The 12383-nt window shown below is 44.1% G+C and overlaps 1 protein-coding gene across 1 annotated transcript in view; it reads left to right on the top strand.

Annotated features, from left to right (window-relative positions):
- DNER (delta/notch like EGF repeat containing) overlaps nt 1-12383 on the top strand; it is a 372135-nt gene that overhangs the window by 149166 nt on the left and 210586 nt on the right. Inside the window, exons 3-4 of the mRNA XM_081585417.1 lie at nt 664-758; nt 3478-3644. Of these exons, the coding sequence (XP_081441543.1) occupies nt 664-758; nt 3478-3644 (262 nt within the window). The remainder of the gene's footprint in view (nt 1-663; nt 759-3477; nt 3645-12383) is intronic.

The following is a 12383-nucleotide window of genomic DNA, read 5'->3' as shown; positions in this document are numbered from 1 at the left end:
TCCTGATGAGCACAATCCCCCCCTCGAACTCCTTTTCTTAAATCCACATCAGTATAATGCTTTCTGGAACACATCACTTAAAAATGAAGGTCTGGTCCACAGGGGACAGAAAAGGGCAGCTGCCAGCTACCTGGCCTCAGCACCTTCTCCCACGTCCACCTGTGCACCAAGCAGGGTGCATTTGGACCAGACACGTCCTGTCTATGGCTCTCTGGAAGGCTTGTTCTTCTAGTCTTTTGGATTTCCACCCATGAGGTGGAAGCTACTCCTCTAAGGCCATCTCCTTGTTCTCTAAGCATTTAGTCCCTCATTACCCCTCAGACTGAGCAGAGAGCAGAGGCCCCTGACTGCTTAAAGGATGGAAGAGAGAAGGGGGCCAATCTCCCGCCCTTCCCTGCAACATCCTATTAGCAGTGTAGTCATCCTGGGAATTTGCAGACTGCTCTCAGCAAAGCTTTTGTGTTTCACAAACTCAGATGGCAAAGCTTTCACTGTGGTTAGCATTTGTAAGATTTCACTTGGCTTCTCAAGTCACGATCCCCAGCATCATCCAAAGAATGGAGTGGAGGCGGCCCGTGGGGTTTTGCTTTCTAATATGATCTTGCCCCATGATTAACCCTAATAACCTGTCTTTTTTGTGGTGTTTTTTCTTTTTTCCTCCAGGTGGTTCCAGACATTGCCTGTGGGAATGCCAGCGCCAACAGCTCTGCAGGGGGCCGTCTGGTGTCCTTCGAAGTCCCACAGAACACCTCTGTCAAGTAAGAAAGCTCCCAGTGAAACGTGGTTACTACTGATACTCTGGCTGCTGGGTGGTGTCTGTTCATGTAACTGGCCTGTAACAGGTCAGCCCAGTGGGAACCAGGAATGGAATTCCATGTGTAGACAAGGCCTGTGTCCCTTAGGAACTAGATTTCAGAGGCGATTTCAGAGGAGACTCCAGGGAGGCTGGGTGGGATTAGTTAGGTGGGAGATAAGAAACCCAGGAGCCTTGCTAAGGTCTAGAGCCAGACCCTTTGCTTCTTCAGTGACTTTTGCTTCCCAGATTCTTTGGCTTCTTCAGATTTTAATGGACCATGAGTTAAATTTGTATGCATGATTTACCCCACATTTAACATCCAAGCATTGCAATTATCTCTTTAAAAACAAGCAGGTGAGACCTGTGTTTTGTTGTGTTTTAAATTTATGCTCCCTCAAATTACATACTGCTCGTTATCACTGCAGGGGGTGGGGAGGAGGCAAAGGGAAGTGGTGTTGACAGTACCTGTGGGGACACCAGGTGCTGTGCATTGCTGGGGAGTAGCAGTGGAGGCTGGGGAGTGGGGGTGGAGGCTGCATGGAGCACCCCTGACCTGTCTGACAACTCCCCACCCTGTGCTGTGCTATGCTTAGTTGCTTAGTCGTGTCTGACTCTTTGCGGCCCCATGGACTGTAGTCAGCCAGGCTCCTCTGTCCACTGGGATTCTCCAGGCAAGAACACTGGAGTGGGTTGCCATGCCCTCCTTCAGGGGATCTGCCCAACCCAGGGATCGAACCCAGGTCTCCTGCATTGCAGGCAGATTCTTTACCGTCTGAGCCACCACGTAAGCCCAAGAATACTGGAGTGGGTAGCCTTTCCCTTTCTCCGGGGGATCTTCCCAAATCAGGAATCGAACCTGGGCCTCCTACATTGCAGGTGGATTCTTTACCAGCTGAGCTCCCAGGGAAGCTACCTCTCATGTACCCAAATGGGCAGTTGCTGTCTAGTCTTAAGGGACTTTAGAAGAGAGGGTGGGACTTTGGGAAGGGGAGGACCTGGACCAAGTTAACCAGGATACTGCAGTGACTCCATTTTAAGAGGGCAGTGGGCACTCTTCTCTTGGACCATGCAGGGTCATTTTTGTACACCTTGCCTTCTAAACAAAGGAGTCTCTAAAAATGTTTAGATGAGGGGCTTTGTTCCATTACCCCTGTATCCCCTGCCCCCACCTTGAGGTCACCTGGTGGAAAAGAGCCAGGATGGACACGTCTGGCAGGGAGGAGGGTGAGGCCTGGGAGCAGCCCCGAGTTCTACCAGTAGGGGGACCCCTGTCCTAAGTGTTCTGTTGCTGCTATTGAGGATGGAAACCCCACCGTCCAGATCTAGTTTCAGAGAAATCATTGGTTCCCTTTATGTTTTATGTTTATGAAATCATGCCCCAGTTCTTTCTTGTCTGGGTAATATTGCTTTACTTGCATAAGCCTTTCGGAAAACTTCTGATCTATGCTTTTAAATGCTGCCTTCCTCTCCACCCCCCCACTGCCCCTACAACAAATCTGAAATTCCCAAGACCCTGAGGCTGCAGAGTTAGACAGAAATAGCAGTGACCCAAGCTGAGTAAGATGGAAGTGCTCAACGATCTCTGGGTGCTGGATTCACGTGGGAGGGTTGCTAGCCCCTTACGCTTTCATTTATTCCTGAATCTGATCGTTTATCGACCATTTATTGAGACCCCAGCTGCAAGCCAGGAGCTCTGCCCTGGGTGGGGAGGGATCAGATCTGTGCACTGTGACCCACTTCCCCAGCGGCACAGAGGAAGGAGCGGCAGCTACCAGTGCTGGGAAGAGAGGGGAAGGTCCTGGAGGAGGGGTGCTAGTGGGGTAGGCCTTGAAGAGTGACAGATTCCCAGGGGGAGGGGGAGGCAATGGCCAGGAGCCGGGATTGGATGTCCTCAGCGAAGACACAGTAGCTCCTTGTGGCGTGGATGGCAAGGGTAGAGCTGCACAGTCCAAGACTGAGAGGCATGGAGGCTGGGCGGGTTCGTTCTGCTAGGGCATCTCATTCTTTGGATTTTATCCTGAAAACAAGGAAAAACCAGGGGAGGCCCGAAGCACGGGAGGTGACCCACTTTCACTTATTTTAGCAGCAAACTCAGGTGGTTTGGGGATGTGTTACACATGTATAATAAATTCTAGCAGACCTCTTTATTGTGTGGATATGGAAGAAGTTGGGCTTCCCTGGTGACCCAGATGGTAAAGAATCTGCCTGTAATGCAGGGTTCAATCCCTGGGTTGGGAAGATCCCCTGGAGAAGGGAATGGCTACATCCTCTGGTATTGTTGCCTGGAGAATTCCATGGATAGAGCAGCCTGGTGGGATGTAGTCCATGGGGTCACGAAGAGTCGGACATGAGCGAGTGACTAACACACGCCCGTGGAAGAAGTTGTCTCTAAACTCAACAGAACCCTTTTATTATTGATGAAAATTATGACCTAGAGTTACCTATTAGTGATTTTGTGGTATATTTTTGATCAAGTGGGAGATGGGTATTTCTAACAGCATGGGAATTGATCGTCATGAGTCCACATAAAGCAGGCACCTGGTTAGAAGATCCTGTCATCCGTTTCTTGACACTTTTATGGATGTATGCATCATCTTTATTTTTAGTTTTAACCTGATGGCCTGATTCTAAGATGAATTTTTCTGAAAGGGAGTTTCCATTGACATCGTTCTCGTTTTCAGAATTCGGCAAGACGTCACTGCCTCGCTGATTTTGCTGTGGAAGGTCACTGCCACGGGATTTCAGCAGTGCTCCCTCATCGATGGACGGAGCGTAACCCTCCTCCAGGCTCCTGGGGGCCTTGTTCTGTTGGAGGAGATGCTTGCCTTGGGGCAGAATCACTTCATTGGTAAGTTGTGGATATCTCGTATCTAAAACTGCATGGGATTCAACTCAACCTCAGTTTGATGTGTTAGAGACAGTATGTAGGGAATTTTGCTCAGATAATCTGAATTCCAGCCCTCAGCCTAATTTCCTCCATTTTAAGTGAGGTTTCACGTATAATCAAAATTGGCTTCTGAGATGTAATTTCCAGTGTGGCTCAAAATGGGAAAACTCTGGGCCCTGAAATCCGGAGACTGTACCTCAACACTGAGCAGAGTCGCCTCGGTGTGTGGTCATTGGCATTCAGTGCTCTGAGTCTCGGCTTTGTTTTTGACTCGTCAGTCTTCTTTCTCCTGGAATTGTGGGCAACTCGAGGCATTGAATGTCAGTGTCTCAGAGGAAGCCTGGTTGTCACTTGATATTGGCCTGACCCAGAGCCGGGGGCTCAGCACCTGAGCGAGCACTTGATCACATCTGAGCCTCTGACCCAGAGTAACTCGGAGGAGTCCGAAGTTTCTTTGGGGGTCCCTCTTGCCCACATCACCTTCCTCCATGGGTCACTTCTGAGTTTTCACATTTTCTTGAACATGGTTAAATCTGTCATTTAACCTTCTCTAAACTGCCACTTGTCCAACTAGCCGATTTTAGATTCCTCTGTCCTGGAGGAGAAATGGCCTTCAGAAAGTGTGATTCTTCCTGACCCCCTCTCCCCCTCTCACCTGCTGCCCTGTCAAGGGTTACACTTGGGCAGTTCCCGCAAGCCTTTCCCTGGCTTAGCCTTCTATGTCCCGCCAGTTATCTTCATCCCAGGGATGGGACTTGAAGTCCAGCCCCTTAGCATGCCAATCGCATCCTGACTTTATCCAGACATGTGCCATCCTACAGCTGCCACTCAAAGACACAAGCTCAAGTTTAGACTCTGCCCATCCCAGTCCAGTGCACCCACGTGGCTGCTGCGTCTTGCTCTTGGTACCCAGTCCTGTTCAGTCGCATACTCCAACAGTCCTCGCCTGGAGGATGGGGGGGCCAGAGGGCAGAGGCAGCACCTGTCTCGCAGGGGTGTTGAGAAGGTTTAATGAAAGTGGATGTGAAAGTATAAATTGCAAATGTTAGGGATGATTTTGGTTAATTTCACTATTTTTTTCTGAGGTACACTAAATATTTTGCTAAATTAAATAGAAGTATTAAGATGTGTTCTCCAAGAGAGGTGCTTGATGCAAATATAATGAAGATAAACTGGGAAAATAAAATGCTCAACTCATATAGTTTATAGTGTTATTTTATATTGGATCCTTCTCTGATGATAAGGTTATTTCCTGATCTTTGGAAATCTAACTGGGGGTAGGGGCAGGGATTTTATTGGATGGAGAGAAGGTAAAAAAGAAATCAGCTTGGGAGTGGACATGCTGGTGAAAGAGGGACAGTAATAAACTTTGGACCCATTTTTGGTTATTAAGATGGATAGTAGATTATTAGAAAGTATGTGATGAAGTGTTGTCAACAGTCAAATCTCAATTTTACTCCCTGATGCAAGTAACTATTATTTGTATCCATGTCTGTTATAACAATTTATTTAAGAGGAAATGGTTTGTATATTTTGATATGTAGTTTCAATTTTATTTTATATTAAGCTTGTAAGGTTTTCTTTTTAGTAGATTAGTCTGTTCAATGACATGGAGCTCTTTCAAGAAAATGTATGAGCTGTTACTACTCTAAAATGTCATTAATTTTGCCAAAATGTATACACTTGAAATATTATCTTACATTTTATATTACTTTGGGTTCTAACATAACTGTGATTTAGGCTGATATTGGGAGTAGGGATAAATATTAATAGAGAAAGATTTTCCAGTGTTAATATTAATTTATTCTTTTGAGATACAAGGAGTTTTATGAACTCCAGCATAATTTGTGTTCCTTTTGCTAGCAGAAAATTTCATAGAAAAACATGCTTTTGGTTGAAATGTTCCTCAGAGGAGTAGTTTCCAAAAAATTAATTTAACATATTGATAACTCAGATAAGGAATTCTTTCTCAAAACTTACATAGGTGATGATGAGGAAACCATGATTTTGATCCTTTATTTCTCCAAATCATTATTTTCCGTTTTGAAAATTTGTGATCTGATATCTTTTTAAATTTCCTAACTAGAGCTCCCTATTTTATGTGACTTTTAGTGTGACTTTTTTTAAGGGTAGCAGTCTTGTTTCACAAGCTCCTTCTGAGAGAAAACGTCGGCTTCCTCAATGAGAATTTGGTGACACCTACACATCGCCAGCTACTTCTTTTACAAATTCTTTTTGTCTTAAAGAAACAAGATTTAGCTTTTGAAATCATTGTGGAAGCCTTCTGCTTCCTACATTGATGTGTTTTTAACTTTCTTTTTGAGAGTTTAATTTTTTAAAAAGCAACTTCTTATAGTAATTACTTTTTTTTTTTTTTTACAATACTGGACTCTGTTGGTATGAATACATTTTAGCTAAGAACCAAAAAACCGTTTTGAAGAATACAGTGGCATTTGCTCGGTGGATGAATGAAGTGATGCCAGTGCAGGTGGGAGAGAACGTCCATGTGGAAGGACGAGGACAGCTGCAGGGCTGTGGTGCTGTGTTTAGTCACTGCTGCTTCTTCCTAGAAAGAAACCTGAGGCTGTCTCCGGAACCGCCTTCTTTCCCTCACTCCCGGTAGATTCCTGTCCATAACTGAGGTTCCAAGGAGTTTTAACATTTCTCTGCGACAGAGCAGAGGAGCCCCTTTTGTGTCTTTGAGAGACAAACTTGGTTGCCATGACCAGCTTTCCATAAATGTTCTTTTCTAAAGTTTATCACTGAGAGCCTCGCATTAATATTCTACACAGTCTGATGATGAGAATGTATTTATCTCTGACCTTTTCAGTGCTACTCCTTTTAATTTCTTCCAGTTTTCCTCCATCACTATGACCTCATGAATATTTATACTGTTTTTTGGAGGGAAATAGGTGACTTAACATTGTAACACAACGGGTAAGCTCTTCCCTCTGGGCCTCAGCGTACCCGCCCCTTTGTTCCTGTGCAGTCACCCAACTTCAGCCCTTCCACCTTCTTCTTAATTATCCCTTCTGTTTTCTCTAATCTTATTTGCTTTAGGCAGTGTTTTTGAGTTAAAGGGGCTTCTCTGGTGGCTCAGACTATAAAACTCGCTGGCAGTGCAGGAGACCCAGGTTCGATACCTGCTTCGGGAATGAGAATGGAATGGCCACCCACTCCAGTATTCTTGCCTGGAGAATCCCATGGACAGAGGAGCCTGGCGCTACAGTCCATGGGGTCGCAAAGAGTCAGACACGACTAACACAGTACTTGGGCTAAAGAACTAAACTGACCTTGTTTAGCATCTTCTGCTCCCCAGGAGGCATCTGAGGTACTCTTAGCTCTGTGAGGATTCATTCACCGAGCGCTCTGGATTCCCAAGTAGGAAAGATGCGTTGTTCTGGGTCCATTTCCATGAAATACAGTTGTGGCTTGCCTGTCTGATGTACGGTCTTTCTTCGGTTTTGTACTACTTGCTATTGCTTGCAGACATTGTCCTGATGGATGATCTCAGGAGAGATGGATGATCTCTCTGGGTTGGAGAGCTGCTGGAGGTCTCCATTTCCTTAGGGTGAAAGCCCCATTGGACTCCTTCTCTAAGCTTTTATTTCCTCTTGTCACCTGTCCTTAGGCATGTTTTCCTCCAATTATACTCAATGGGGGCTTCCCTGGTGGCTTGGATGGTAAAGAATCCGTCTGCCAATGCAGGAGACCCAGGTTTGATTCCTGGGTGGGGAAGATCCCCTGGAGGAGGAAATGGCAACCCATTCCAGTATTCTTGCCTGGAAAATCTCATGGACAGAGGGACCAGGCAGGCTAGAGGCCACGGGTTGCAAGGGACATGACTGAGCGAGTAGCATATACTCAATGGACCTCTGCTGCAGTCACCTACTACCATCTCCACCTGCACCTCTCCCATCCTCCCATCCTCTCTGTTCCTCAGATGGCCAGATCTGTCTGTTAGAGAATTCCCTGGTGGTTCAGTGTTTAGGACTCCACGCTGTCACTGTGATGGGCCTGGGGTTTGATCCTTGGCCTGGGAACTAAAATTGCACAAGCTGTCCAGCTTGGCCAAATAGAAAGAAAGAAAGAAAACCTCATTTAAACTCTCCTCACTTGGAGCTGTACAGGAAAAAAACAGCCAGCTGAAGTTCTACTCTACATGGACTCCCAAATCTCAAATCTGTGTGAACTCTTACAAATTCCTACAGACACACAGACGACTCCAGAATATCCTCATAGTTACTTCTCTTTTTGATCAGAAAACCCAGCAGGGCATGTGTGCTTTACTGATGCTTCTTATCGACATATTTGCTCAGAGAAACCCTGCTTTTTCCCCTCTTACTTTTTGCTTTTATGGTTTGTATTTGTTGCTTCCTCAATCTGATATTTTATCTCTTTCTTCTTCCTTGAGTTTATTTTTCTTTCCCTCCAGCTCATCCTCTCTCTGCTCTTTCTTTTCTTTTCAGTGGTTTAGCTGCTTATATTTGCTTTTTTTCACTTTCCTCATTATCCTTTTCTACTCATTACCTACAATTTTTTTCATCACTTTTACCACATCTGTACCATTCTTTCTTACAGTTTTTAGTATATTTTTATCTCTAATTTATATTTTAAAAGAACATGCATTTCTGTTTTATCTAGACCAATGGTATATTGTTTATAATTTGCAAAAACCTGCTCTTATAACTTTCGATCCATATGAACTTTACAAAGGAAGGAATAGTGCTGTTCTTTTAGGAGATGGGATCACTTTTTCAGGATTATAGCTAATAGATTTGTTGCAGGGAAAAGCCAATTCTGACTCCATGTTGAAACTTTCTTTGAGTTGCTTTCTGTTGTTTTTGTTATCATAATCATACATAATGACCTGCCTCAGAGAATCCTGTCCCTCTGCCTGCCTGTTAAACTGAAATGCCTTTGTTCAGGACACTGTCCACCTGTGGATGGGTACAGGAAGGAAGAAACTAACATATCCCCTGCCTGAGCCTTGTCATTCTAGGACATACTTACAGGATTAATGGCCTTTTTACTTTGTTTCCTCATCTCCCCCTCTCCATCTCTGATCTACAAAAAAAAAAAAAAAAACTGGCATCCAGACTGTGATAAGATGGTTATTTTGAGACTATTAGTTTGAGACATTAGTTTGCCATCTTCTCAGTCAGCTGGACCTTGTCTCTTCTGTGAGCTTGCACTTGATAACAAATTAACCATAGAACCCTGGAAATCAGTGACTTCCAGATCTTTGTAACTGACATCATAACTTGATTAGATCCCAGTCTGCCGACGACCCTTTTGTGCCACCTGGGAGCTGTAGAATGCTTTATGTTTCTTCGATTCTGAATTTCCAGTTTAAAAAGATTCTGGTCTTGCAAAATGATAATTTGTAAAGCAGTGCATTCTATTGATTTTCGTCTCTTAAGAAATAAGGAGAAATAACTCAGGACTTGAGCAGGTACAATGAGGGTTGAGACTTTTATTGAGGTGATAAGATGGCTTTGGTACAGTAGACCTTCATAGCCCCAGGGGTTTAAATCTTCATGGACTTACTGGCTACATTTGTTTTCAGTGACATCATGATGCTTCCTTGGAGATACAGTCTTTTGTAGTCTGTTTATTCTGGTATGTTTTTTTTTTAAGAAAAATATAATATTTATTATTATTATTTTTTATTTATTTACTGGTATTTTTTTTAAAAAATGGAATTTTCAATATGCATCCAATGGATAGATGCTGTTATTCATAGGTGGAAGTTCCCAGTTTGGGCTCAGTAGGCCCCTTGTTTTGCAGGGCCCCTTGTTGTGGGGGTCAAAGTTCACTTCACAGAGCCCAGGAAGCTCTTAAAATGCACTGTAGACTTTTGTGTATTTGTGCAGCCTTCTTAGGAGAAAACTCAAACCTCATTGGATTCTCAGAGACATCTGTGTCTCTTTTAGAACCAGCTTTTTAAGCTGTTGTGGATGTCTCAGGTGGCTCAGTGGTAAAGAACCTACCTGCCAATGCAGGAGACATGAGTTCGATCCTGGGTCGGGAAGATCCCCTGGAGAAGGAAATGGCAATCCATCCCAGTATTCTTGCCTGGGGAATCCCATGGACAGAAGAGCCTGGCAGGCTACAGTTCATGGGGTAGCAAAAGAGTTGGACATGACTTAATAACCAAAACAACAACAGCAACAACTTTAAGCTGTGTGCGTGATCATGTGACAGTGGGTACATTTTCAACATTCTCTACTCAATCAGTAATGTTTCTTTTGATGGATTTATCTACTTCCACATCTCCATATCAGAGAATTAACCTAGTTTTATTTATTTACATTTGTAAGCAGCAGAGCTGTGGGAAATATTTCCCTATTAGTTTTGAAAATCTGCGTTGCATGCCTTATTTCTCAGGCACTGTTGTTGCTGTTGCTCAGTCACTCAGTCGTGTCTGACTCTTTGGGATGCCATAGACTGCAGCACCTGGCTTCCCTGTCCTTCACCATTTCCTGGAGCTTGCTCAAACTCATGTCCATTGAGTAAGTGATGCCATCCAACCATCTTGTCCTCTGTCTTCCCCTTCTCCTCCTGCCTTCAATCTTTCCCAGTATCAGGGTCTTTTCTAATGAGTTGACTCTTCACATCGGGTGGCCAAAGGGTTGGAGCTTCAGCTTCAGCTTCTTGACCTGCATACAGGTTTCTCAGGACACAGGTAAGGTGGTCTGGTATTCCCATCTCACTTAGAATTTTCCATAGTTTGTTGTGATCCACACAGTTAAAGGCATGGTCAATGAAGCAGAAGTAGATGTTTTTCTGGAGTTCTCTTGCTTTTTCTCTGATCCAATGAATCAGAGATTCGTTGCCTTTTCTAAATCCAGCTTGAACATCTGGAAGTTCTCGGGACAAGTACTGTTGAAGCCTGGCTTGGAGAATTTGGAGCATTACTTTGCTAGCATGTGAAATGCCAAAGAATGTTCAAACTACCACATATCTGCACTCAGGCCCTGTGCTCATCTATAAATGGGAAGTTGATTTAGGTGTGGTCTCTGAGTTTTTAAGGGGCAACAAAGGAGGAGACAAGGGGTGTGTCAAAGACTAAGGAGCAGTTAACTCTTCTAGAAGGATGGGGGCAGGGTTTGTAGTGGGCAGGCAAAAGATTGTTCTTGGCTGTGCAAAGGGCAGTGGGTGACAATTTAATGGCACAGGAGTCTGTGTAATTAAGATAACTTAATAATAGTGCTAAAATTGACTAATGGTCAGTACAAATGGAAATATGCTTTAATTTCAACAGGCCCATTATAGAGCCTTGGAAAATCCCATCCACTCCTCTAACTGCTTCTTAAACATGAACAAATACACATAAAGTCAAGTGCTCCAAAGGGTGAATTTATGTCCTGGGTTCTCTATTTATCCTCAACAGGTAAAGGAAGTCTAGTCTTTGACATTTTCAGGAAGTCTTTTAGAAGCTTTTAATAAAGCTCTATTTTTTTACTCTTGAACTTTCTCTCTACCCTCCCTTCTGGGTACACTGTTTCTATAAGATTTGTCCTTTAAAATGTAAGTTCAAAATAATTTAGCTGGAGTTGAGTGTCTCATACCATAAATTGATGGAAAGAGGGATTTGGGCAAAAGTGTTCTCAAAAGTCAGGGGACTCCATGAGGACTACACTAGTTGGGGTAAGGGTGGTGGGCAGTATTCAAAGGGGAAAATTTTTGAATAGAAAAGTAGGGACAGGAGATTTTTTAAAACATCATAGTTTGGTTGAAGCACTCTGAAACCTTGTATAGTGGCCAGTGTTCATGATGAAGGCAGGAGGATAAGGGGACGACAGAGGATAAGATGGTTGGATGGCATCACTAACTCAATGGACATGAGTTTGAGCAAGCTCCGGGAGTTGGTGATGGACAGGGAAGCCTGGTGTGCTGCAGTCCATGGGGTTGCAAAGAGTTGGACATGACTGAACGACTGAACTGAACTGATTTAATGGTATGAGCTTCCCTGGTGGCTCAGATGGTGAAGAATCCACCTGCAATGTGGGAGATCTGGGTTTAATCCCTGGATAGGGAAGATCCTTTGGAGGAGAGCATGGCAACCCACTCCAGTATTCTTGCCTGGAGAATCCCCATGGACAGAGAAGCCTGGTGGGCTACAGTCCATGGGGTTGCAAAGAGTTGGACACAACTGAGTGACTAAATGCAGCACATTTAATGGTATGTGTTTTCTGCAAGCCCCTCAGATCTTACATTAATAGACTAAATAAAGATATAAAGAAATAAGGTAGTGATTGGGGCACTTAAAATTTCAGAATAGTCCATACTAGACCTTGATGGTATCTTAATTGAGTATGATATATTTTAAGACCACTAGTATGAGGATAGGTATTTGCATCCTAGTTCTGAATCAGCAAAGCAAGGTTGATTCTCCAAAATGTCTTAACTCATCTTTCTTGTACCCGGGTTGCTGCCTGACTAGTTTTCAAAACTTTCATTCTCGTAGTGTCGGAACCTGCATTCTCCAGACCTGCTTAGTTACATGAAGACTCAGTCTTCAGGTCATCCTCCAACAAGCCCACAATATTTTATGAGCTCTTATTGGTGGAGATGGATGGAGTATACATCATACCATCCAAACATGGGGATCTGAGGTCCCTGGCCCCTTGGCTGTACATTGAGCTGGAATCTTCCTCTCTAAGTCCACAAGTATTGAACTTCCTCCAGCTTTGA

Source organism: Giraffa tippelskirchi, chromosome 3 (assembly GCF_054371585.1).
Source record: "Giraffa tippelskirchi isolate mGirTip1 chromosome 3, T2T-mGirTip1v1.2.pri, whole genome shotgun sequence".
NCBI classification, from domain to species: domain Eukaryota; kingdom Metazoa; phylum Chordata; class Mammalia; order Artiodactyla; family Giraffidae; genus Giraffa; species Giraffa tippelskirchi.
Note: the sequence above shows the minus strand (reverse complement) of the source record. Positions and strands in the feature narration are given on the sequence as shown.